The 27,925-nt window shown below is 44.4% G+C and overlaps 1 protein-coding gene across 2 annotated transcripts; it reads left to right on the forward strand.

Annotated features, from left to right (window-relative positions):
* The first annotated feature begins 198 nt into the window (after positions 1–198).
* Positions 199–27,916, forward strand: NRROS (negative regulator of reactive oxygen species). 2 transcript variants are annotated; one of them, XM_043594480.1, is made up of 3 exons: positions 200–412; positions 21,471–21,591; positions 25,691–27,916. In XM_043594480.1, exons 2-3 carry the CDS (start codon positions 21,484–21,486, stop codon positions 27,659–27,661), a joined length of 2,079 nt encoding a protein of 692 aa, XP_043450415.1. In that variant the 5' UTR covers positions 200–412; positions 21,471–21,483; the 3' UTR covers positions 27,662–27,916. The 2 variants fall into 2 exon arrangements, with proteins under 2 accessions (XP_043450416.1, XP_043450415.1); XM_043594481.1 differs by lacking the exon at positions 21,471–21,591 and having other exon boundaries at positions 199–412.
* Positions 27,917–27,925: the final 9 nt, after the last annotated feature.

Below are 27,925 nucleotides of genomic sequence, written 5' to 3' on the forward strand. Positions count from 1 at the left end.
CAAGGGTGATTAAAATAAAACTAAAAAAAAAAAAAAAAAAAGGCTTTAAGGCAAGAAAGCCTGGGTAACCTTGGTTAGCAGTCCTGGGAGACCCCCCAAAATAACCGGACTCGTGGCTAACGTGCAAGCGGCCCTGCGCGGGGTGGGGGGCCCTGCGCAGCCGCCCTCTCCCATCCCCCTGTCAGCACCGCAGGGCAGTTCCCTCTCAGATGCCTGCTCTTGCGAGTGCTGAGTCGCTGAGCAGCTTGCTCTCCATGTGACTTCAGTTTCCGTCCGTTCCTTCCGCAAGTGCTAAAATAATCTGATGCCCCAGGGAGAGGAGGCAGCCCAGCCCCGCGTTCGGCTGCTCTCGAGGAGTCCGAAGCCCCCGGAGAGGATGCGCCCCGCGGAGCCGCCTGGGCCTGCGGGAGCCGTGAGTATTTCCTGCGGGACGGCCCTGCTGGGGTGGGCGAGCTGGCGCGCGGCTGGGTGGTAGGAGGTCAGCGTCCGTGGCTCGCAGCTCGGGACAGACGGGGAAGTTGTGGCTTGCTGCATCCAAACGCCACCGCTTTTGTGCTCGGTTTGGGGGCCACAGCTCTGGGTAGGTGGAGAAACCTCCCTCTGGGAGCACTTACAGCCCAAAAAGGTGGTGTGGTGCAGTGAAAGCAATGAAAGCTTCGGATTCCTCCTTTGGGGGTTTGAGTCCTGGCTCTCTGGGGAGAACTTCTGAGCCTCAGTTTCTTCATCTGTGAAATGGGAACACTAATGCTCCCTTCCTGGGCTGAGTGACTGGAGGAGGTGATAAGACTCTACTGTGAACACTCAGCATGCTGAGTGCTTGGACGGATCTCCTTTCCTGTCCCACGACGTGGATTGAGAATCACCATTTCATAGATGAAGGCACTGAGACTCATTTACAGCGACACATATTTATAGATGTCTTACATGTGTCGGTGCTTTCAAGGTATTGGGGATAGAACTTGAATAAGACAGGCAAAGCCCATTCCCCAGAGTTTTTGTCCTTGGGAAATTCTATAGGGTGTTGTTACTCGGACCCACAGCCAGTAAGTATCAGAGGGAACCTAGACCCCAGGCTTTTCTGGCCCCTTGTCCAGTGCTCTTCTGTAGTAGCCCTAGTGGCCTATCCATGTGGGCCAGATTATAGAGGTTCAGCTTGTATCCCTGTGCACTTAGGAGCTGTCATAAGTAAGGAGCCACTGACCAGGCTTTACCCCAGAGAGAAGGTGGCCACGTGCCCAGCTATGGCTGGAACTATAGGAGGCTGAGCAGGATCTTAAGAATGGAGCCCCTGGAGAGGGCTGGTCCTGAGTGGTGCACTTCCAGGGGACCCCACTGGAGGTTTCTTCCCTGATGGGTGCAGCCTATTGGAGTCTGATGGGAGAAACATTCGGTACATAGAGCCGGCCCTGCGAGCCCCCATGTTGTGCCCCCTTCACCTACTGGCTGTGCTGCAGTAGATGCTGATGGTTTGCTGGGTTTTATAGCCCTGAGACTTATTTATTTTTCTTACACACCCCATAGGTTTGTACATGTATGTCTGAGAGTTCCTAGGGGTGATTAGAAAATCGTGGGCCAAGAAAAAAAAAATAGAACAAAACAAAACCTTGGTTATTGCCTTTAGGTTAAAAGAAAACAAAACAAAAGTCTGTTTCACAAAGAGGGTGCTTCATCTAGTGGGCGCCCTTATAGGAACTTCATGAAAACCCATATAAACCTGATCCCACATAGTGCTTAAACCATTCATTCAAGAGCAGGGACTTCCCAAACAGAAGGCAGGGCCTGGGGTCTTTGGCCTGAGGCCTTTTTAGGAATGCACTGACCTCTGTCGCTGGCTTGTTTCTTCCTCACAGAAGAGTGATGCCAGTACCCGTTACAATTTTCATTCTGACTGCAGTGTGCATCCACACCACAAAGTATAAACTAGACTCTTGGATGGACAACTAGATGTACCTCACGCTATCCTCAGACCCACATTATAACCACAGAAGTTAGGGGACAGTGGGCTTTCAACCATGACTGAAAAACCTTATCTTGCTCAGGACATGCTATATGCTCAGCGATGCTTACTGACATGCCTGGATATTAGTGACGAATCTTTTTTGCCTTTGATAGAACTCCTTTATTATACTCATTTCCCACCCCTCAAACTATTCTTCGCAACATCACTGATAAAATGTCATGTGCTCAATGTGTAGGGGCTTCTGGGCTAGGTGAGGGGATAATCTCTGAAAGCTCGGAGAGGAGAGGAGAGGGAAAAAGGACACTGGCACTTGGATCTTGTCAAGCCTCACAAGCAACTGTAAACCTGAGTTCAGGGGTCTTTTAGTTAGAAATGACAAAAACCCAATTCAGCCTGGCTTCAGGGGAAAAAAAATATTGTTTCAAATAACCAAAAAGCCTGTGTGAAATAGCTTCAGGCATGGGTGGGTCCAAGTGCTCAAACACTGCCAGCTTTGCCTTTTCCTGTTATTAGGCAGGTCCTAAAGTTGGTGGCAAAGATGATCCCATTCCTCCATGAATTCAAAGAACTGCAGCTCCAAGCTTAGTTCCCACAAGTTTGGCATCTGAAGGCAGGAACAGAAAGCCTCTTTCCCAATAGTTCTAACAAGAGTCCTTCTCTTGATTGTCATGGGCTTGTCATCTGTGATGTACCCACTGTAAACCCATCACTGTGGTTTTAGGGAAATAGGGGGCTCTGATGGGCCTGGTCTGAGGCCTCGTGCATAGGCCCCTCCTTGGAGCCAGGGATTGAGGTCAAACCCAAACAAATGTGGGCTTCTTAAGAAAGGAAGGGGGTTTGTTGCATGACATTGGAAATGTACTTAACACTATTGAGTTTTACGTTTAAAAATGGTTAATGGGGCGCCTGGGTGGCTCAGTCAGTTGAGCGTCCAACTTCAGCTCAGGTCATAATCTCCCAGTTCATGGGTTCGAGCCCCGCATTGGGCTCTGTGCTGATAGCTCAAAGCCTGGAGCCTGCTTCAGAGTCTGTGCCTCCCTCTCTCTGTCCCTCCCCACCCGATGAATAAACATTAAAAAAAATAATAAATAAAAATAAAAATGGTTAAGATGGTAAATTTTAGGCTATGAGTATTTTACAATTAAAAAGCAACAAAATAAAAAAGGAAGAAAAAGGAAGAGGTGGTTTCCTCAAAGGGGAATTGAGGAGATGTTACCAGAAGGAGAAATGAGTATGGGTAGGAAAAACCAACTGATTTCCAGAGCAAATGGAGTCAGGTGCTGACACCAAAGCGCATGTATCTTCTTGCTCTAATGCATGAGTGATTTCAGACCAACAAAGGGAATAAAGGAGGAAGTAGAACCCTGTCGTGTTCTCACCAGCGAGGTAGGCATAAGGAGCAGAGCTAGTGCCTATGATGGGCTGAATGTGGCCACAAAGCCCTGTGAGGACACAGGGATGCCCCACATCCAGCCCCAACCCAGAAGGTCGCTGTAGTCAGGTGCTAGCTGTGTGCCCCAAGAAACTTTCTGCTGCCACCTCCAAGAAAAAAAAAGAATCAGGAGGGGATTTCTCCACAGAAGATAGCACTTGGGGCTCTGTCTTTTTACCTTGACTCTGTCCTTTTACCTTTTTACCTTGGGGCTCTGTCTTCTCAAGCAGGACCTAAATGTCTGAGGCAGCCCAGCACCCACAGTGCCGGCAGGGGCTCATCTTGATGTGCACATCATGTTCTCCAGTAACTTCATGTCACTCCTTTCTAGATGTCAGGCTGGACACTGGTTCCTTCTGGTCCTTCCTGTTGTTACTCCTCATCTAGACCAGCTATGGTCCCTTGGGTCTCTCCTGCCTTTCCAATGTCTCCTTGGGGGTCCTACCAGATGCCAAGGCTGAGCTCTCTCCCTCAGGTCTTTCCTGGGTTGGCCCTGGGTCACCTCCTTCAGCTTTCAGACACGCTAATGGTCTCCTTATCACTGTCTAGGCTGACAGCTGTAGACCTCCTCATGGGACTCTCCTGATGGCCTTTCTCTTGTTCTAGGTTCTCCAGACTTTCCCCAATCCCTGAACTGAAGCTTCCATTATATTTAGTAATACTGGCTTCTTGTTTCCTTCTAAATTCCCAGGTTTTTCCCAGGCTTTGTAGCTCCTTTTGCAAACCTGTAAAGGCCTTCACCTTTGTCATAGTTACACTTCATGGCATTGACAGGTTACCCACAGAAGACCATGGCCCCATGAACACTCAGGGGTACTTACTATTCAGAATATCAAACACTGCATGGCAGAGGCACTGACCAATTAGAATGGACATTGTTATTAGAAGCAGAATCCTGGGGTCCATGTTGGGTCAGGTGCTAACCTCCCTGGCTGCTCGATCATGGTGGGGCCTGGCAGTTCCAAGAGAGGGGCCAGGCTCATGGGATACCTATTTGCCAACAAATACAAACCTGTGCAACCCAGCTGAACATTCACTCAACATATATTCGTCCCAGGCAAGTGCACATCCAGCACCTCCTACCTGGGCCAGAACTTGGGTTTTGGCTTGTTGAACAATTGATTTGGGTCTTTCTGAGCCTTGGACTTCTTATCTATAAAATGGAGATAATAAGCAGGGACTTGAACATAGATTTTCATTCCAGTATTCATAGAAGTCTTATTCACAGTGGCCAAAAGGTGGAAATAACCCAAATGTCCGTTGATGGGTGAATGGATAAACAAAATGTGATCTATACATACAATGGAATATTATTCAGTTATAAAAAGGAATGACATTCTCATACATGCTATGACATGGAGGGACTAGAAACCTGATGCTAAATGAAATAAGCCAGGCACAAAAGGGCAGATGTTACATGATTCCACTTACACAAGGTACCTAGGATAGGCAAATGTATAGATAAAGAAAGGACTGTGGGAGTACCTGGGTGGCTCAGTCGGTTAAGCATCCGACTTCGGCTCAGGTCATGATCTCACAGTTTGTGAGTTCAAGCCCCGTGTCTGGTTCTGTGTTGACAGCTCAGAGCCTAGAGCCTCCTTCAGGTTCTGTATCTCCCTCTCTCTCTGCCCCTCCTCCACTCATGCTGTCTCTGTCTCTCATAAATAAATACACTTTAAAAATTTTTAAAAAAAGAAAAAGAAAAAAGAAAGAACTGTGGTTACCGGGAACTGAGGGGAGGGGGAATAGAGAGTTCCTGTTAAGTGGGTACCGAGTTTCCATTTGGGATGCTGGATAGGTCTGGAGAAGGATTATGGTGAGATCGCATGGCAAAGTGAATGTATTTAATGCTACTGAATTGTACACTCAAAAAGGTTTAAAATGGTAGCTTATATGGGTATTTTACCACAGTGAAAATGGAGACAGCAACGCCTATTTTATAGAACTGTTGTGAAGTACTAAACGAGATCCAAGGTCGGTAAGAAGACTTTGCAACTTCATGCTGTTATTGCTATTATTATTCAATAGTGTTAAGTTATAATCCAATTGTTTTGGCTTTATCCAAGAATCCCCTAAGAATCATTGGTATCGGGCACCTGGGTTGTTTATTCGGTGAAGCGTCCAGTTCTTGGTTTCGGCTCAGGTCATGATCTCACGGTCAGTGAGTCTGAGCCCTGCATGGGGCTCCACACTGACATTATGGAGCCTGCTTGGGATTCCTTCTCCCTCTCTTTTTGCTCCTCCCCCGCTTGCGGACGCGCTCTTTCTCTCTCAAAATAGATAAACTTGAGAAGAATATTATTTTAAAAATCATTGTTATTTTTGGCGGAGGGGATTTCTTCTCTTAAAATCACATTACTCCCATTCCTCTGTGAATTCAAATAAGTTGTAGTGAAAAAAAAAAATCAGCCTTACAACAGGCAGCCACCTTGTCAGTGCAATTTGAGGGATTTTGAGAAAGACAAAATCATCTCCCCTACCGTCCTGAACCTACACCATGAAAACTTTATTACATTTCATCATTACCGATATAAAAGAGCCTTGTATTAAAGAGCATATCCATGTAAAGAGCTGTGAAGTGTAAGATACCCATTAAAGAGCAGTGTATTAAAGGGATATCAGTCATTTACACTGCAGTGTAGACAGCTTTCCTCCTAATTCTGAGGACTCTAAAGCAGTGATTGTCAAATCTTTTTTTTTTTTTAACAAGACAAACTTTTCTCCAAATAGCTGACTTTGCAATCTCGATTAAATTAATTAGATTGATCTAGAAGGTTGAACAAGTAGTAGCTTCATTTTTTGTTAAATCACTTGATATGCATTCTAAAGTTTTTAGGGGGAAGTATACTGATGACTGCAATCTATATCTTTTTTAAAAGTTTGTTTATTTATTTACTTACTTACTTACTTACTTATTGAGAGAGCACAGGGGAGGGACAGAGAGAGGAAGAGAGAGGATCCCAAGCAGGCTCTGCACTGTCAGCACAGAGTCAAATGCGGGGCTCGAACTCACAAACCATGACATCATGACCTGAGCCGCAATCAAGAGTTGGACACTTAACCCACTGAGCCACCTAGGTGCCCTGACTGCAGTCCATTTATAAATGCATCAAAAAATGAGACCACTTGAGCTCCTAGGTGGCTCAGTCAGTTAAGCATACGATTCTTGGTTTCAGCTCGGGTCATGATCTCACAACTCGTGAGTGCCAGGGCCATGTCGGGTTCTGTGCTGGCAGTGGGGAGCCTGTTTGGGATTCTCTGTCTCCCTTTCTCTTTGCCTCTCTCTCGCTTGTGCTCTCTTCGTCTCTCTCTCTCTCTCTCTCTGTCTCTCTCTCTCAAAAGTAAAAAAAAAAAGATCTTAAAAAAAAATAAGATGGATTGAAGGCTGGATAGAAGGATAGGTAGATCAATAGCTATGTGATAAAAACAAATATAGTAAAATGTTAATAGCACAATCTGTGTGATGGGTATACCAGCAATCACTGTCAAATTCTTTCAACTTTGCTGTGTGTTAAGATTTTTCATAATAAAATATTGGGGAAATGTCAAATTACTCACAATACCTGGTAACTGCTCATTTTGCTTTTAATAAACATAAAAATCAAATAACGAAAATATCAAAAAACTTCAATAAGAGCTGTAACTCTATGATATATTATTGTTATATGGATCATTGGATCATTGCTCAACTGAACTATTAGAATGAGATGAGAAGGTGACATATGCACTGGGCCTTGAAGGATGAATAGGAGTTTGGCAGCTGGAGAAGACCAGAAAAAGGACCTTTCCCACAAAGGAAACAGGGTGTGAAAATATACAATTTAGTCATGGATAGCAAGTATCCCAGGTGGCTGGGGCTTGTGGCATTGGGTTGAATTTTGCTGGATTCACAGACTAGGTTTGAATCGCAGCTCTGACATTCTCTATATGGCCTGAACCTTTGTGAGCCTCAGTTTACCATGTGTAAAATGAAGATGATAACATTTATCTGCTAGGATTTTGTGAGGATTATTATATATAAAGCCCTGGCATAGCACTTATCCCAAGGTGAACCCTCAATAAACATTAGCTATCGCAATTGAGAGCCTGGGAAGCAATTTGACAGCTTGAATACCACCCCATTGAGCTGGTCAGTTGTCTGGAATCTACATCATTTCTTTCCTCAGTTGGGCTCTTTTTCAAGGGAACCAAGGTTGGAGGGGCGGAGGCAATATAGTTCCACTCTGGGCCATAAGCCTTGGTTCTCACCTATAACCCCTTCCCTGCCTATAGTCTCCCATAGTCTATAGACTTTGGGTGGTCTCTCCTCTTCCGAACATCTCCAGATCCACACTCCGCAGCTCAGACGGATGGGAGAAGGTACTGCCACTCTTCTGTTTTATTTATATCAGTATGAGCTCCCTGTTTGCACAGAGGAATTCTGCGTTTAATTCTGACATGACCTTGTCTTACTAATGAAGTCTGCAACATTTCCTTATATTGACAAAGTTCTTCACACACATTCTCTCATTCGGTCCTGAAACAACCCTGTGAGGTCAGCATGGCAGGTATTATTGTCACCTATGACCACATTGGAGTGTGAGAGAGAAACCTGTGATATTGAAAGGAAATGACAAGTTTGAAACTAATGCATTGTTGGTAGGGTTCCTGTCCACAGAGATTATGTGGGTCTCTCCTAAACGAAGGTGACAACACATGCCCACTACCACTAGCCATGTAAGAGCAAGGTGTTATGGCCCCAGTGGGAGCATATTTGCATTTAAAACCTGTGGTCATGGAACAGGACAGGGCGAAGTGACCTCCTTTGGTTCTAAAGGGCTGACCCTGACCACATAGGGAAGCCGGCTGACTCATTTGTAGCCCTGAGGCCACAAAGTCGGGCAGGATAGTGTTTAAGCAGCATTCCCTCCACACCGGCTGCCAGGAATTGGTTGTAGGTAGAGCCCAAGAGAAGAAAAGCTGCTGTGGCCTCCAGCCTCCCTCCAGGCAGAGACAGAACCTAAGCCATTCCCAGATGAAGACCCTTCCCCAAAGAGTGGGTAAAGCTTGGCTGATCACGCGTGCTAGGCTGTGGTGCAAACAAGAGATCTATCTGTATTTTAAACCAGTGCTTGGAAACCACTGCACGGTGTTCCCTGTGGCACCTTGTCCATATCATCCCATCTCTCTGGCCTGAGTGTTCTCATCTCTAAAATACTGGAGGGTAGTTCCTTCAGAAATGCTACAATTCTCCTGAAGAAAAAAAAAGTCAGTTGCTAGATTTGAACGAACATGCACGTGGCAGAAGAGTCATGTGCAACAGAACTGTCCTTTCTCACATAAATTCTTGGGGCCACACATCCAAGGAGCATTCTAACAAATTCAAATGATACTCCTCGCTTATTTGTGCAGGGGATCACGAGTTCTAGAAGTGGGATCCGAGTTCTGGAAGCAAATGCAAGTGGTATTTGCACGACCAGCTGCTTACAAAGCAGTGGGCTCCCACCTTGGGTGTGTTTAATGCCACAGGCAGGTTGATTACCTGCCAAGGATGACACGTTAAAGATGACAAAGACTATTTTTGAACCTTCTTTTAAAACTTACCTTAATATAGTAGCAACCCTACCACACAGGCATTATGATTCCCATTTTACTGGGGAGGAAATCGAGGCCAAGAAATTGAGTGATGTACTGAAGGCCAGGCTTTGAACCTGTTCCATTTGTCCCCTTAGCCTGGACTCTTTCTTCACCCTTACAGTCACCTTTCTAGAAGTTGGACTAAGAACATGCAGCCCAAAATCTATATCCCTGAGGCCCTAAAAAAGAAAAAGAATTTCTATAAAACAACTTAGTTATTTTAGTTATTAGTCAATGATATTTTTCCTCCATTAACTCCAAATATCTCTTTAAGCACACTTACAATAATTTCAATTTTAAGCACCTATAAGAAATTCTCTATTTTTGTGATATTTGTTAGGCTCTGATTATAACATATATTTTAATTTCAATTAATAGTATATTGATTCTATTCTTTTAAAACTTGTCTTGGGGCACCTGGGTGGCTCAGTTGGTTAAGTGTCCGACTTTGGCTTATGTCATGATCTTGTGGCTTGTGAATTCGAGCCCTGCTTTGGGCTCCACGCTGCTTGGGGATTCTGTCTCTCTGCCCCTCCCCTGCTGTCTCTCTCTCTCTCAAAATAAATAAATAAACTTAAAAAAAACTTGTCTGGATATAGTAATTGAAGTTGATTGTTGGAAAATTAGAAAACACTAAGAAACAAAAATACAGATGTGGAAAAAGTAAATATTAGGTGCAGTTCTCTCCACTGTTGAGATTCAGCTGTGTACCCTTTCAAGTATTTTCCATGCACATGCACATGAGTGCAGATTCCTTTAGCACACTTGGGATTATACCATACATTCTGTTTTGCATCTTCCTTTTTTTCTTAATATTTTATTATGACCATCTTTCCATGTCGCTAAATATATTGCCACTGAAACATTTTTAATTGTAGCACATTATTCCTATCATATAGTTGTATCATAATGTATTTAGCCAATCCTTTCATTGTTGGACTTATAGATGGTTTCCGCTTTTTAAAATATTATCACTAATATCTCACTGAATATCTCAGTAAAAATATCTTTGCGTACATTATAATTCCTTAGGATAAACCCCTAAGAGGGGAATGATTGAATCAAAAATAATCTATGTTTCAACATCTTTGATAAATTTTGTAAAATTGTCCTTCAGAAAAAGTGTGCCAATTTTCCCTCCCACCTTCAGGGTCTAAGACGATGCTGGGGGTGATGGGGACTCAAAAGCTATTGTGTTGCCTATGTTTTAACAAGTTCATTACTAAGAGAGAAAGCCAGAGAAGCAAATTGTGAGGTCTGAATTCACACATCACAGTTCTAAATGCCATGTTGCCCCAATCCTCAGTATGCAAGTTCTTTTTTAGATGTGTTCACCATCTGAACATTGATTCTATGCAAAATATAGGAATGTACTAATTCAACCAAAGATTACAGCTGGTTCTTCACTTTTATGACTCTTCTTTATTTTCTTTCACATATAATCCAAAACCAAATTTTAAAAATCTTTGGATTTAAAAGTCCACTGTTTGGACATTTATCCAAAGATATAGAAATAAGTCAATAAAGGCATGTGACTGTTCAACATCATTAGCCATTGGGGAAATGCAAGTCAAAATCACAAAGAGGCCACCTCACACCTACTAGGATGGCCGGAATACAAACGACAGAAAATAACCAGTGTTGATGAGCACGAGAAGGAAATGGAACACTCCTGCCCTGCTGGTGGGAATATAAAGTGTGCAGAAAGTGGAAAACATTCTGGCAGTTCTTCAACGTCAAACAGAATTACAGTCTGACCCAGCAATTTCATTCCCAGTATGTATAGGCAAGAGAATTGAAAACATGGCCACACAAAGACTTGTACATGAATGTTCACAGATGCATTATTCATAATAGCCAAACGGTGGTAACAATTCAAATGTTCATCAGCTAATGAATTCATAAACGAATGTGGCAAGTTTGTCTGGACAATGAATATTATTCAGCCATAAAAAGGAAGGAAATACCGATTAATATGTGCTGCAACATGGATGAACTTCGAAAGCATTATTATAAGTGAGAGAAGACAGACACACATTGTATGATTCAATATACATCAAACATCCAGAATGTACAAATGCACAGAAATGGAAAGTAGACTAGTATTTGCCAAGGGAGGGGGGAAGTGACTGCTAATGAGTACAGGGTCTCATTTTGGGGTGTTGCAAATGTTCTGGAATTAGACAATGGTGATGGTTGCACAACGCTGCGAATATACTAAAAACCATTGGTGAATTACATAGTATGTGAATTATGTCTCAATTTTTAAAGTATATCTGTGGCTTATTTGCAGGAAAAGAGAGCACAGAGTATCTTTAAACCTTTTTTAGACGTGTTTAGTTTGATAGCTAGTTATCAAAGTAATCCAAACTCACTACTCAAAAGTTGAATAGTTTTTATCTTGAATTTATGTGTTTGTTTGTTTGCTTATTTATTTATTTATTCATTAACTTACTTATTGCCTCAATCAGAAGGACTCCCTCCCCCCCCCCCCCCCCGCCTTCTCATCTTGAATTTAAAGTTTGAATCAATGGGGCACCTGGCTGGCTTAGTCAGTTAGAGCATGTGACTCTTAATCTTGAGGTTGTGAGTTTGAGCCCCACATTGGATGTAGAGATTACTTGAAAATAAAATCTCAAACAAATCAAAACAACAACAACAAAAAACCAACATAAAGTTTGAGCCAAAATGTCATTCTTGCTTTTCTTTCTTTTTTCCTTCCTTCCTTCCCTTTCTTCTTTCCTTTTCCAGACTACATTTTAAGCAATAAATATATCTTGCTAAACCATTTGCTTGGTGTCAGTACAATTTCTCCAAGCAAAAGTCTTGCAAATCAAGTTAGTTTTATGTGCAGATTCTTATAAAGAAGAAATAATGTCTACAGTCATCTAACATGATGATTTGTCAGTACTCAAAATAAGTCAGTTTTCCTGTAACAAGAATCTAATTAGTTTTGGAGTGCACTTTAAAAAAAATTTATTTTGAAAGAGAGTGGGGGAGGGACAGAGAGAGAGAGAGAATCCCAAGTCAACACCATGCTGTCAGTGCAGAACCCAACTGGAGGCTGGATCCCATTAACTGTGAGATCATGACCTGAGCAGAAATCAAGAGTTGGTCACTCAACTGCCTGAGCCACCCAGTTGCCCCTAGAGTGCACTTTTAAAAACCATTTGTGTTTTTATGTGTTAATTTTTCATAACTTTTAGCTTTAAGTTTATTTATTTATTTTGAGAGAGACAAAGAGAGCACACGTGCATGCAGGAGCATGCAAGTGGGGGAGGGGCAGAGAGAGACTCCCAAGCAGGCTCCACACTGTCAGCCGAAATCAGTAGTCAGACGCTTAACCGACCAAGCCACCCAGGTGCCCCCATAACTTTTATCTTTGAAACCGTTTCTAACTTACAGAAAAATTGCAACACAACTAAAAGAATGCCCATAAATTCTTCACCTCTGTTTACCAATTGTTAAACATTTTGTCATATTTGTTTTCTTTTCCTCTCTCTATTTATTTATTTATTTATTTATTTATTTAATTTTTGGGACAGAGAGAGACAGAGTATGAACGGGGGAGGGGCAGAGAGAGAGGGAGACACAGAATCGGAAACAGGCTCCAGGCTCCGAGCCATCAGCCCAGAGCCCGACGCGGGGCTCGAACTCACGGACCGCGAGATCGTGACCTGGCTGAAGTCGGACGCTTAACCGACTGCGCCACCCAGGCGCCCCTCCTCTCTCTATTTATTAAAAAATATATATATATATATTTCTGAATGATTTGAGAATAATGTTGCAGACATTATGCCCCTTTACTTCTAAATAATATAGTGTATATTTTCTAAGTATAAGGATAGCCTCTTACATAAATGTAATCAAAATCCACACATTTAACTGGATCTCCTCCATAAAACTGTTATTTTCACCTTTGCAAAATTAGTAAGGAATCTGTAGAGAGATAGTTTAAGACTACTGTCTTGTTTCCCAACAAATTTTTGCTCTTCAGTTTCCCTTTTCCTTGATGAGTCTTGCCTATAGATTGCACTTGGAAAAATACATTGCTAGCTTTCAGATTTCAGCCACTGTCTCTAATTTTCAGGTAGCATCATGAACCTTGCATGCATCTATTATCCAGTTTTGTCCTTTGGGTTTAAAACTTATTAAAGAGCAAGTCCTATTTTAGTTGGCTCCTTTTTGTTGGCAAGATGCAACAGTAGGGCCAGCGTTTGAGGGGTGTTGTGGGGTACTATCATGAGAAAACATGGAAGTTGGAAATGGATCTGACCCTGCAGAGAACCATCAGGAACCCTAGAGGCGGCCTCAGAGCCCATTCTCACCACCCAGCCTGGAGGGCCCATCCTCCTGTCATTCTTCCTATCCTCCCTTCTCTGATCTCTGTTGAGACGAATGTTGACTGTTTTCATTCTTTTCTGTTCACACACCTTGTCATCTGACTCATAGCTTCTGCTTCCTCACAGCAAGATCCCTCAAAAATTCAATTCTACCTTCTCTCTGTGGCTTTTAGTTCCAATTTCCACTGCCAATGACCTAATTGTCTCCCTTGTCTCTGCGTTGGGATCACTCATAGGGTGCTGGCTGCATGTAAGGATTGACCTCCTCTGGTCAGATGCTTCCCCAAGATTCTATTAGCTTGTTGGAGGTGGAGGTGGAGGGATACATAGAGATGGTGGTGAGGTCATGTGTCTCCCTTGAGGGCTGCCTCGCCAGAGGGACCGTAGGTGTGGTGGACAGAGCTATCGACCTGGACAGTGGAAGTTATATTAGTACATCAGGTCAGAACATGTGATCTACTACTCTAGGGCTCTTTTCAGATAAGAGAGAAGCAGCCTGGAAGCTCTCATTTGAATGTCAAATGTTCCAATTTTCAGGATATCTTTAAGGTTGATGTGTATGTGCATTTTTAACTTAACAAATGTTTTCTGAACACCTTTCTGAGAAGAATATTTGAAAAATATATGTTCCAGAAAATGCTGGGACAGAAAATTACCATAATTCCCCTTCTCCCTTTAGAAACCCCAACATTTATTTCATTTTCCCTATTAATTTTTATTTTGAAAAATTTCAAACTCACTGGAAGGTTAAAAGAAAGTATCATGCTAAATTTATCAGTTGGTAATATTTTCTTTAATTTTCTTCCTTCCTCTCTCCCTCCCTTTCTCTCTCAGGCCATTTGAAAGTAGGTTATATAAGTTGTAGACATCATGAAACTTCACCCCTAAATACTTCAGCGTGCATTTCCCAAGAATAAGAGTACTTTCCTACATGACCAAAAAATCATCACTGCACCTAAGAAAATCAGCAATAATTCGATAGTATCATTTGTACATAATACCATCTGAAAGCACATTATTCAGCACACATATTAACTCAGTTGTCTCAAATTTTTCTTTTAGAGATTTTTAAAAATCCAAAATCCACTCAAGGTACATGCATTACACTTAGTTATTATGGTTCTTTTTTTTTTTTATGTTTATTTATTTTGAGAGACTGAGAGAGCGTGAGAGGGGGAAGGCAGAGAGAGAGGGAGAGAATCCCAAGCAGGTTCCACACTGCCAGCGCAGACCCCGACGTGGGGCTCAGCCTCACGAACTGCAAGATCATGACCTGAGCCGAAATCACGAATGGATGCTTAACCGACTGAGCCACCCAGAAGCCCATTAAGCTTCTTACTCACTTGTAATCAAACCTCCCCCTTTTCTCCTCCGCTGCCTTTTTTTTTTAATTAAAAGAGTTTTTTTAATGTTTATTTATTTTTGAGAGAGAGAGAGACAGACAGACAGACAGATCACAAGCAGGGGGAGGGGTAGAGAGAGACAGAGACACAGAATCTGAAGCAGGCTCCAGGCTCTGAGCTGTCAGCACAGAGCCCAGTGCGGGGCTTGAACTCACCCACTGTGAGATCATGATCTGAGCTGAAGTCGGATGCCACCCAGGCGCCACACCTCCACTGCCTTTCTTTCTGTTTCAAGACTTTGACTTCTTTGAAGGGCCCAAGCCAGTTGTCTTATAGGATGATGTATAGCCTGGATCTGTCTGATTGTCCCCTCATGACTGGGTCCAGGGCAAACATTTTTGGCAAGCGTACTGCCAAGATGGGGCTTTGTGTTTCCCCGGGTGCCACATCTGGAGGCTCAGAGTGTCAGGTGTTCTCACTACGGGAGATGCTAAGTTTGAACATTTGGTGAGGGCTCAAGTCACTTCAATTTTTTGCTACGATCAAAGAGACCAAAGCTGTTTGCCTGGGGCTTTCAAATACTTCTTGGTAGTAGGAATGATTTGAAGTGTTCACAGACTGGTGTTTCTGTTTTTTATTATCCATTCTCTGTGGTGTGTGACCAGCTGCCCTTCCCTCTCTCCCAGGATCCCAGGTGGGATTTGCGCTTTTCTTTTTAAACAAAGGCAGACTCCCTTCCTGTGGAACCCTCTAGCTAGCAACTGTACCTTTCTTCAAGGGTGTCAACGTCACACATTCACACCCCACGCTCTGCCTCTAGAGATTTCCTCCCCTCAGGCCAGTCTATAAATATTTGTTTCTGAGACCGGTACCTCTGAGAGTTACCATCTTTCTCCGAAGTCCTCTTTCTTTAAAGCATTTTCAGCTACTTGATTACTTTGAGGAGGAAATTCTCAATGACATGCTAATGTATGTATCACATTCTTAACACTGACTGATCGCGCCTTTAGCAAAGAGCGCGCAGTGTGCAGTCGCAGCTCTGGGGGCAGAGGCTAGAGTAGCAGCGGTGACGGGAGGTGGGGAGGTGAGAGTGTGGGAGTGAGGTGATATTCGGGGTGCCCCTGAATGTTAGAAATCCAGCATCCTTGCCTGAAAATGAAGCGGAGCTCTCCCACATTCATGTCAGGGTTACTCCTTAGCATTCCCAAACTTTTCGTACGAGGAGATCTTTTTATGGACAAAAATACCTGTAGATTAGCCTTTACTTGTGGTTGTGTTTCACTCCCAGCTGGTTAAGACGTTACATCATGACAGAAAGCTACTTGAAATTAATAACACTTAAAAAAAAAAGTTTTTTTTTTTTTTTTTAAATACAGGAAAATCGACATGCATTTGGAAAACAAGCAGTGTACATATATGTTTAAGTGTTAGGGGGGTCTAATAATACTAAGTGTGCTGCTGCACCCCTGGATGATTTTGATTTTTGTGAGGACAGGGACATGGAAATTTCAGGACTTCCAGAAGCAGAGACCAGTCAAAAGATTTCACTCACCCTCTCCTTCTGTCCTTCGTAAAAGCAAGCAATCTCCCCCACGTGCCCTTGCTGAAGCCATTCTTTGGCCCGCATGCCGCCACCTTCTTCCACGAAAGCCGTCCTGAGCCCAGAACTGATGGGGTCACGGGGATGGATATGGAAAGCGCTCACCCAGCATACAGTCAAGCTGCTGCTGGCAGGATCGGGACACCCTGTCCAAAAGGAGTAAATGTTCCCACCCCTTTCAGCCCACAGGGCCACCTACTCAGTCTTCTTTGACCTTACTTGGCTCAGTGAAGCAGGACCTTTTCCCTCCTACCTTGTGGAAATAGAAAAAGCAAACAAGCACACTTTCTAAAACAAGGAGGAACTTTTACAGCTGATGTGCATTCTTCTTCCTCACTGTTCGTGTTCTCTTGCTGTAGAATACAGTCTCGATTCATGTTGTTTTTGTGAAGTGGATCGGTTTTCACCACTTATTTATGTTCATACTAGGTATGAACAGAGAAAAAATAGACAAAAAGCCATATTGTATTTCTGCCTGAAAAGGAACACTGTGTAGGGTAGCCTGGCTGGCTCAGTCAGAAGAGCACGAGACTCTTGATCTCAGGGTCGTAAGTTTGAGCCCCACATTTGGCACTTAGATTACTTAAAATAAATAAATAAACTTTTTTTAAAAAAAGGAACACTGTATGCACATGGGATTGATGTGGGTTGAATCACAGTTTTTCATGATAACCAATTAGAATGCATAGTCTCAAGACCATTGGTTGCATAGGGGATGCCGTTAAGCATCGGAGGTCCTGATATTTCAAGGACTTCTAAGAGAAGTTTGTGATGACTGCACACAAACAGAATAGTTAGAAGATAAAGAAGAAATGTAAATTCAATACTATGAGGACTTCACTCTAACAGAAGGGTAGGATTTATAATCTCAATATCTCCAACTCAAATGTGTTACAGACACAGTACAGTACTTACGTCCTGCTAGCACCTGAGTCAATAGTGCCTTGTCTTTGAAAGCTTTTCACTTTGATTAGAAGCTGACAATCTCTGGCATTAACCATGATCAGGAAAACCGTGACTGGATAAGACATAGAGAGACCTTATAGAAATTATTAACTGAATAAAAGAATGTAGGATTGTAGATTCTATATAGAAGAGAACAGGACTTACCATTTTTTTGCCTCTACACTTAGAAGGAACTCTTCAATTTTGTTACCTGGCTTAAGAAGATACGAGCTGAGTCTGTTAATGCCATCTGCCTCTCATGTCAGGATCTCAGCTTTCATATAGGGGAGTTTCCCAGTGGTCACCCAGACCAGGAGACGTCATACTTATTCAGACCCTACTTAGGGAATGATTTGCAGTTTCTTATGGCTCCATTTCCTCTGTGGCTCCTCAGTGGTCATAGTCCATGCAATGGAAACCATGAATCCAGGACCTTTTAATTATAGTGAGGGGAGGTTCCAGGTTACCTCATTTAAATTATTCATTTCAAATGGCGCCTGGGTAGCTCAGTTGGTTAAGCTTCTGACTTTGGCTCAGGTTATCATCTCACAGTTCGCGAGTTGGAGCCCTGTGTCGGCCTCTATGCTGACAGCTCAGAGCCTGGAGCCTACTTCGGATTCTGTGTCTCCCTCTCTCTCTGCCCTCTCTCACTTGCGCTCTGTCTCTCTCTCTCTCTCAAAAATAAACATTAAAAATTTTTTTAAAGTATTAATGCCACACTCGTGTGTCCTCCATTATAATTATTTTCCTTTCACTTCCCTTTCTCTACCCAAAGTGTAGTTGAGGTGATTTGGCTTAAAAAATGGATGTATTTTCTAGAAGATGCCAGAGAGATTGGAGTGAAGTGGGACAGTTACTTATTTGCCACAAGCTTAGATGCTCTCTTATAGCTCACCCAACTAAGGTTAATTGTGAGGAGGGGAAGCAGTCCTGTGCACACAGCAGAGGCTTCATACGATTTCCAGTGAGATTTGCCATCCAAACTCATCTTGTACTCTTTGCAGCTCCATGGCTCTGAGGAATCCTTCTGCATACTCTTGGAATAGTGTTTCTCAACCTGACTGGTTGAGAAAGAATAAAAAGCCTTTTATTCTTTTCAGGGTCACTATATACCTTTTTTGTTTAGGACTGATCCAAAGCCATTCTCACTTACATCATTGTATCTGCCAGGGTCCAACCAGGAAACAGAAACACCCAGATTATTTGTTAAAGAGAAAATTTAGTGCAGGAAATTGGCTACACATGAAGAGGCTAAGAAGCTAACCAGCAAATAGACAATCAACCCAGAGGTTAGCAATTTTAGGAAGCTATGATCTTCCCTAGTAGGGGAAGGATAAAGTAGGGAAAGGATGGTGTTACTAGAGTCTAGGAGTCACCAATAGAAGCTCAAGGACTTCTCAGTCCAAGGCAGGGAGAGATGGAAAGATTCAGTCCTCCTTCTGCTGTCTAACTTCCCATAGTTCCTCCCATTGACCAAACCAGCTGGAGGCCAGCTGACACCCAGAGCTTGGGAAATAGGCTTCAGAAGTCAGTTCCCTATGATACAGAGCAGGGTAAGGCATCTATCCGAGGACAAACAGCTCTCAACCAGCATAGTCTTCTGTTACTGGAATTAACCTTGTTCTGGAATTTATTAACATAGAATTTTTAATGCAATCTTCCTGCATACCTTTCACACACCAGTTGGTATAATGATATATTCATTCTTACATCCAGATTTTTCATTCTTTTCCCTTCTTTGTGTAACTTGAATTACCTTGGAGATGACACGTAACAGCCACTCAACCAGCTCAATGGTGTTTGAAACTCATAAATAATAATTATGTCATTAACTACTTTCACAGTCAATGAAGCACTTTCACATATACTGGTTGATCTCATAAAAACTCTGAATAGTTATTATTATCCCCATTTTATGGATATCGGAGTCTTGGAGACTTTATATGAATTGCTTGGAGGCTTTATATGAAGTCTGCTTGGAGACTTTATATGAATTGAAAAACAAATCCTGGAGCCAGAATTCAAACCCTGGTCTGTCTGGCTCTAAATCTGATAATTTTTCCATGCTGCCTCATGAAAGAAGGAGTTGCCCAGAGGGAACAACAGTAGTTTTTCTGGGCTGGTTGGCTGATTTTAGGAGGAAGGAGAAAATACATTTTAAATTTGCAAAAATTTTCTCATTGACCCAGAAATTAAAATTATGCTCAGGGCATGACTTCGGGCCTATCTAACATTCCAGTCTAAACAATTATATTCTCCCTGAAGAAATCACAATCTTTCCCTGTACATATCTAGATTTGGCATTTCAGTATAAATTGAAATGGCTGTTCTAGAAGGGTCATTGTCACAGCAGCATCTACCATCCCAAGCCTGACAGTGGGGGTGAGGGAGGAAGGCAGTGGGGAAAGTCCTTGGTTTCCATTTCCCTGTCTGTTTTCAATAAAATATAGGACACCCAGTGAAATTTGAATGTCAGGTAAACAATGAATTTCTTTAGTGTAAGTATGTGCCAAATATTGCATGGGACATATTTGCACTAAAAAGTTATTTATTGTTTATCTTACATTCAAATGGCATCTCGTAATTTGCTAAGTCTGGCAGCCTTATTTCCAGTTGGGCAGTGATCCCAAGGTTGTTTTGTGTGTGTGTGTGTGTGTGTGTGTGTGTCCTGTGCAGATCCTAAGGACAAAGCCCATATGGCTCTGCTTCTGCCATCTGTGCCCTGTACATGCCATGAGGTAGTACTTCCTGCACAGGTGCAGAAATGGAAGGAGGGCCGGGAAGGGGATTCCCAGTGTCCAGCAAATACTGATGAATTCTCAATTGGAGGTTCCCTTTGTGGTAAGGAGCGCTGACCTGACCTGAAATGAAGGTTAAAGTTGATTTACCTGGTTTTGCTTTGCTTTTCTGTTAGTCTGTTTTCACTGGTGAGTATTAAAATCTGACCATGAAGTTAAAATTAGCCTCAGAGATGTGTAAACTTATTCAAAGAAAGAGGAAGAGGAAGGGGCCCAAGATGGCCTGGGTGTGTGAGGCAGAAAGGTCTGTGGGTCCCATGGAATGGGTGAGGAGGTTCATTTCAGTGCTGGTGCTGCTGGCCTAGGAGAAGCCTAGGGAGCAGGCCCTGTGGTCCCTTCTGGGGAGATGTCAAGGAGAGGATGGAGCAGAAGAAATGCTGGGGCCAGGCACTTGCATCTGTTTGTGAGGAAGCAGAGCTGAGAAAGGAATGTCACTGGGCTATAAGCCCTCCCAATAGGAGGGCAGTCAGTTCAACAGCACCCTCAGGGAGAGAAATTATGCTGGTTACTCATCCTGGAGCTCAGGGAAGGGGACCTCGGTGGGGGCTGCTCTCAGCCCTGCTACTAAGTTGATCTGGAACCTTAAATAAGCCCTTAGTGTCTCTGGGCCTTTGAATGTTCTCCTGTAAAAATGCAATGGCAGAGAATATAATATATTTCCATTATGGTTTTGCTTAGTTCTAAAATTATATTGGTATATGTATAATTTTAAGCCTTCTCATGGTTCCTGTTCTGTGTTCACTGGCCAGGTAAGAGGGCTGGCAACCACACCTCATCAATAATCCTTATGATACCTGAAGATTACTTTTCATTTGCCCCTTAGTTTTTTTCTCTTATTCAGGCAAACTATCAAAGTCCTTTTTTGCAAAAGGTTGTATTCAAATGAGTCAAAACCAACGAGACCTACCCTCCTAAAAGCCTCATGTCAACACAGCAATTAGTAACTCTACAGGACCAGAAGCTACAATTAGTATTTCAGTCCCGGTTCACCATTCTTTTGTTCATTCATTCATTCATTCATGCAGCAAATATTTACTGAGTTCAAGCAATGCATCAGGCAGATTTGAGCTTTGGGAAGAAAACTTCAACAGAACTACAAAATGTGGCAAACTCTGGGTGACCTGAGATCCGGTTCCTCAAGTCCTTTGCCTCTGTCTTCTGTTGGTGGGCTCTTAGAAGTTTCAGTATTCAGCCACCTGTCCATCAAGTGGTAGAGGCAAAACAAAAATAAGTTCTTGTCAACAGTTGTAGTGAAAGGTTGAAAGTATTGGCTAACTTGAGGTATTTGAATGATCTGTGGGTTTCCACCTCCTGATAGCTGTGGGCCTCTAAGACCAGACATAGCTGGGAACTGGCTCCTTCTACCAAGAGTGCAAAGCAGCCCTCTGGGATGTCCTTCTCTTACTCACTTCTTCCTTGCCCTCTGTCCACAGTGCTGCACTTGAGATGGAGTTACTGCCCCTCTGGCTGTGCCTGGGTTTTCACTTCTTGACAGTGGAATGGAGGAATCAAAGTGGAATGGCCACGGCAGCTTCCCAAGGGGGCTGCGAGTTGGTGAGTTTTCCAGGAAACTCTGTCTGTTGGTTTTGTCCTGACAGGGTCTGGTCTATTGGAAGACTGATGTATTGTCAGTCAAAGAGGGCAGGGAATGAAAGAGTCTGAATCACTCTGTAGCTGCCTAGCATGAGGCCATGTGCAAGCTGCTCCTTAACCAAAGGTTCAGATGACACCTGAGAAAGACCAGGCAGTCCCTGCCCATTTCCTCATACCTGCTGAAGCCAGGAGGCCCCAGAGACAGGCACAGGTTAGTCACCTGAAACAAGAGCACCCTGTTAAAAATCTGGATGATTGAGCTCTACTAATGGTACCAGAATCCCTGAGTAGGGCGTAGTAAAATTGGATAAGCCCTGACTCAGAGCTTGTATATGAGCCAATAGCAAATGCTCAAACAGCTGTACTGCAGAGCAACATTCTTGATCACATTCAGGCTGAAGACGATCAAGGGAGTGGATATCTGAGCTTTTACAGTTTACCCTCTCCAGGGCTTTCAGCCTCTATCTGGAAACAGATCTGGCTCATAACAACTGGGCACATTTCTGGAAAATTTCCCCCTTGCCTATAAGTCAAAAGTCTGCTTGAGAAACATATATTTAATAAGCATTCCTTGAGTCCTATTATATACTAGGTACTAGAAAGACAAATTGGATGTCGGGGTTAATACCTACAATCAGAATTGTATTCTTAAAGCTGATAAATTTAAAAAACCCAGTTGGTCATGGTTCTTAACCACCTTTAGTAACCTCTGACCACTATGCTGTAGTATACTCTAGTACAGAGTGGGGGTTATGAGCCAGACCAGGTTTAAATCCCAGCTTGGGGCACCTGGGTGGCTAAGTTGGTTAAGCGTCTGACTTCAGTTCAGGTGGTGATCTCACAGTTTGTGGGTTCGAGCCCCACGATGGGCTCTGCGCTAACGGCTCAGAGCCTGGAGCCTGCTTCCGATTCTGTGTCTCCCTCTCTCTCTGCCCCTCCCCTGCTCGTGCTCTGTCTCTCTGTGTCTCTCTCAAAAGTAAATAAACATTAAAAAAAAAAATTATTTTTTTTCAACGTTTATTTATTTTTGGGACAGAGAGAGACAGAGCACGAACAGGGGACGGGCAGAGAGAGAGGGAGACACAGAATCGGAAACAGGCTCCAAGCTCTGAGCCATCAGCCCAGAGCCCGACGCGGGGCTCGAACTCACGGACCGTGAGATCGTGACCTGAGCTGAAGTCGGACGCTTAACCGACTGTGCCACCCAGGAGCCCCTTAAAAAAAAATTTAAATCCCAGCTTGCTAGCTGGTGACATTGGTGGGGGGGGGGGCACTCTGTGTCTCAGTTTCCTCACCTGTAAAATATAGAATAGTGGCACCAACCAATAATACCATAACACTGCATTGCTATGATGATTAAATGAGTTAGTGTATATAAAGCACTCAGAACAGGGCCTTGTTTGTACTAAGAGCTATGTGTTTTATCTGTCATTATTGTTGTTAGTCTCTGTTACTACAGACTTCCATTAATTCCTTACAGAGGCTATTAAAAATTAACTTCAGGACCGCCTGGGTGGCTCAGCTGGTGAAGCATCTAAATCTTGATTTTTGGCTCAGGTCATGATCTCGTGGTTCATGGGATTGAGCCCCACATCGGGCTCCGTGCGGACAGCTCTCGCTCTCTCTCTCTCTCAAAACAAATAAATAAATATTTAAAAACAACATTTAAAGGTTAACTTCACAGTAGCTAAATCAAGAGGGAATCAGAAAGTATGAGTTCTTTGATAGCCTTTCAGAGTTCAGGCTAGACTGCCTGTCTGACCCTCTCCAGCCTGGTGGGCAAGAGCAGGGGTCAGCTGCCAGGGGGTTCAAAGAGTGGATCACCCATGGCTCTTGGAAGGCTGAGAGTTTGAGGATCCAGGTATCACCGGTGCCCCGCCTTGCCTAAGCCACATGTTATCATAAAGTGGACATGGTGAGATTTTCTTGGGCTATGACAGCCACGTTGTCCTTTTGCAGCTCTTTGGTGGGGCCACAGGGAATTGCAGAGGTTGACCCCATGCTTACAGCAGCTGTGGTGAGACAGGGTCTCGTGGCTTGAGGAAAGCCCCTCACCACAACATTCTCCAGAGAGTCCCTGTCAGGAGGAGACCAACACTTACACAAATAAAGAAATGCACCTTGTTTCTGCATGGAGGGATTCAATTTTGTAAAGATGTCAGTTATCCCCCAATTAACCCATAATTATAATGTAATCCCTGTCAAAACTCCAAAGACTTTTGAGGGGAGGGGAAGTGTGAAAGGAACTTGGCAAATTCACTCTGACGTTCATCTGGAAATTAAAAACAACTCAAACGTGCAACAACAGAGATTAATTAATCAGATCTTGCTAATCATTATAGCTAACATTTATGAAGCACTTATGTGTCGGGTTGTGTATTAAGTGTTTTACGTAAACAATCACAAGGAAAAAAAAAAGTCCCTATGAGAAAATTACAAGTATAATTTCCATGTTACAGGTGGAGTAATGAAGGTCCTGACTGGTCAGGGAACCAGCCCAAAGTCACCCATTTGATAAAAAGCAGAACCAAACTGGACTGACCCTAGAACTCTTGCTTTTAGCCACCGTGCTATTCATGCAACAAACTGATATAGAGTTATATAACAGGATGTGATCAAATGTATTTTTATTGCCAAGACGCTCTGTCTATACATATTATCAAAGGTGGTAAAAGTAGATCACTGGACAGTTTGGGGAGTATGGGCTCATTAAAAAACTTTTTTTTCGGGGCACCTGGGTGGCGCAGTTGGTTAAGCGTCCGACTTCAGCCAGGTCACGATCTCGCGGTCCGTGAGTTCGAGCCCCGCGTTGGGCTCTGGGCTGATGGCTCAGAGCCTGGAGCCTGTTTCCGATTCTGTGTCTCCCTCTCTCTCTGTCCCTCCCCCGTTCATGCTCTGTCTCTCTCTGTCCCAAAAATAAATAAACGTTGAAAAAAAAGTTGTTTTTTTTTTAATAAAAAAAAAAAACAACTTTTTTTTCAACAATCATTGACTTTGTCCTACTGACCAATCCTGGGAAAGGAATGTCATTATTCTCCTATCTGATCACTTAAAACTTTTTTCCTGGACACCTGACACCCTGTGACTGATTGTTTTTGCCAGTCTTGTAGAACATTGGGATGCGTTAAAGCATCCTAAGGCCTGCGTGACCTCTGCCATGAGAACAGGGTCGTCCCATCCATCCTGCCTCCTTATGTTGCACAGCTGTGGTAGAACACATCCAGGAAGAGCAGTGACTTGGGCATTAGAAGTTCTGGACTCCTGTCCCTGCAATGCCACTGGCTCTTCGCTTCGCTCCAGACCCCACTTCTCTGTACAATTCAGGGTGATGTTGAGGACTGAAGTCCTTTTAAGCTGTAATATTTATCAACCCAGAATGTAGAGGAGCGTCCCAGGCAAAACTCCTTTGGGTGACATGAAGATGCCACAGCATGTTGGTTGTTTTGTGCTAACCCTGTTGGACACACAGGTGTTAGGGTAATAGCGATAACAATACAATAGCGACCGTTTACATTAATGGTGTTTGCTGTGTGTCAGGCTCTGTGCAGCCTCTCACCTAATCTCACTGCAATCCTCTGGGCTAGCTACTCTCTATCTTCATCTCCGTTTTTTCAGAGGAAATAACAGACTTAGGTTAAGTTACTTGCCCAAGGTCGTGTAGGAAACAAATGGCAGAGGTGGGATTCAAACCCGGATTCAAACCAGCAGACAGCCCTGGTCGTCAGTCCTTCTCACAGTCGAAACCAAACTGCAAGCACAGTTGTCACCACGCAGAACCCACGACACAGGTGCTCAGATTTTCTCTGACGTGAGGTGTGTTTTAAGTGAGGCCTGGAACTCAGCTCCTAGCTGACTGTTTCAATGTGAAGGTAAAGAACAAAGAAAAGTTCCCTTTTGTTCCACATTTTCCTAGCCTTTTTTTTTTTTTTTTTAATTATGATCTCTAGAGTCACTCTCAGAAGCTGCGGCAAAAGTCAAGTGGATGAGCCACATTTCTGTACATAAACTTGTCTGCCTCAGAGGCCCTCCTCTCTGCTGACCAGTGTCTGTCTGATCCTAGGTTGATGGAGTAGCCAATTGCCGAGGGCAGAACCTTGCATCAGTGCCCAGCGATCTCCCTCCCTACTCCCAGATGCTCATCCTGGATGCCAACCCGCTTAAGATCCTGTGGAACCGTTCCCTCCAGCACTACCCTCTCCTGGAGGGCCTCAGTCTGCACAGGTGCCACCTGGAGCGCATCGGCCGCGGCGCCTTCCAAGGGCAGGCCCGTCTGCGCAGCCTGGAGCTGCCCGACAACTCCCTCTCAGAGAACTACAAGGAGACAGCGGCTGCCTTCCACCACCTGCAGGCTCTGCAGAGGCTGGACTTGTCAGGGAACTCCCTGACAGAAGACATGGTGGCCCTCATGCTCCAGAACCTCTCTTCGCTGGAGGCTGTGTCCCTGGCGAGGAACACCATCATGAGGCTCGACGACTCTGTCTTTGAGGGCCTGGGGCACCTCAGGGAGCTGGATTTGCAGAGAAACTACATCTTTGAGATTGAGGGTGGCGCTTTCGATGGCTTGACTGAGCTGAGACACCTCAACCTGGCCTATAACAACCTCCCTTGCATCGTGGACTTCAGCCTCACACAGCTACGGTTCCTCAACGTCAGCTACAACATCCTGGAATGGTTCCTGGCGTCAGGGGGAGAGGCTGCCTTTGAGCTGGAGACGCTGGACCTCTCCCACAATCAGCTGCTCTTTTTCCCACTCTTGCCCCAGTGCAGCAAGTTGCACACGCTCCTGCTGCGGGACAACAACATGGGCTTCTACGGGGACCTGTACAACACCTCTTCGCCGCGGGAGATGGTGGCCCAGTTCCTCCTTGTGGATGGCAATGTGACCAACATCACCACTGTCAACCTCTGGGAAGAGTTTGCGTCCAGTGACCTTGCGGACCTACACTTCCTGGATATGAGCCAGAACCAGTTCCAATACCTGCCTGATGGCTTCCTAAAGAAAATGCCTTCCCTCTCCCGCCTGAACCTCAACCAGAATTGCCTGATGACGCTCCACATCCGAGAGCACGAGCCCCCAGGGGCGCTCACTGAGCTGGACCTGAGCCAGAACCAGCTGTCAGAGCTGCACTTGGCCCCGGGGCTCCCCGGCTGCCTGAGGAGCCTCCGGTCATTCAACTTGAGCTCCAATCAGCTCATGGGTATCCCCACTGGCCTTTTTGCTGATGCCAGTAACCTCACTACAATTGACATGAGCCACAATCAGATCTCACTTTGTCCCCAGCCGGCTGGCTTGGACCTCCCGGCCCCCCCAAGCTGTGTGGATTTTAGGAACGTGGCGTCTTTGAGGAGCCTCTCTCTCAAGGGCTGCGGGCTGGGGGCATTACAAGACTGCTCGTTCCAGGGGACTGCCCTCACCCACTTAGACCTGTCTGGCAACTGGGGGGTTCTGAATGGGACCGTTGCCCCTCTCCGGGGTATCGCCCCCACGTTACAGGTCCTGTCTCTGAGGAATGTGGGCCTCAGTTCTAGCTTCAGGGAGTTGGACTTCTCTGGGTTTGGGAATCTGAGAGACTTGGATCTGTCAGGGAATTCTTTGACCAGTTTCCCACGGTTCAGGGGCAGCCTGGCCCTGCAGACCCTGGATCTCCGCCGAAACTCGCTCACAGCCCTTCCCCAGGGGGCCGTGTCTGAGCAGCTCACGAGAAGTCTGCGGACCATCTACCTCAGTCAGAATCCGTATGACTGCTGTGGGGTGGAGGGCTGGGGGTCCCTGCAGCGCCTGCACGCCATTGCCGATTCGGCCATGGTCACTTGCAACCTCTCCTCCAAGGTCATTCGCCTGATTGAGCTGCCCGGAGGCGTGCCTCAGGACTGCAAATGGGAGCGGGTGGACATGGGCCTGCTGTACCTCGTGCTCATTCTTCCCAGCTGCCTCACCCTGCTGGTGGCCTGCACCGTCATCTTCCTCACTTTCAAGAAGCCCCTGCTTCAGGTCATCAAGAGCCGCTGCCACTGGTCTTCCATATACTGACCTGGCCACGTGCCGAGATTAGAAATGGGGTCTGTGCGTGGAAGAACCCTTTCTCTGCCAGATTTCCGGATCTGACGCAGAGAACAAATCCAGTGAATTGAGGTTTAAGTGAAAGTTTAAACTGTTTCCAGCCCTTAGTTGCCCCACGTTCTTCTTCCATCGTTGTGAATCATCCTCATCATCCTGGTAAAATATTTATTAAGTGATGTTCTGTGAAAATAAAACACATGTCTCATAAATATTTTTTAAATCAAACTCGCCTTG

This window comes from Prionailurus bengalensis, chromosome C2 (genome assembly GCF_016509475.1).
Source record: "Prionailurus bengalensis isolate Pbe53 chromosome C2, Fcat_Pben_1.1_paternal_pri, whole genome shotgun sequence".
Classification (NCBI taxonomy): Eukaryota; Metazoa; Chordata; class Mammalia; order Carnivora; family Felidae; genus Prionailurus; species Prionailurus bengalensis.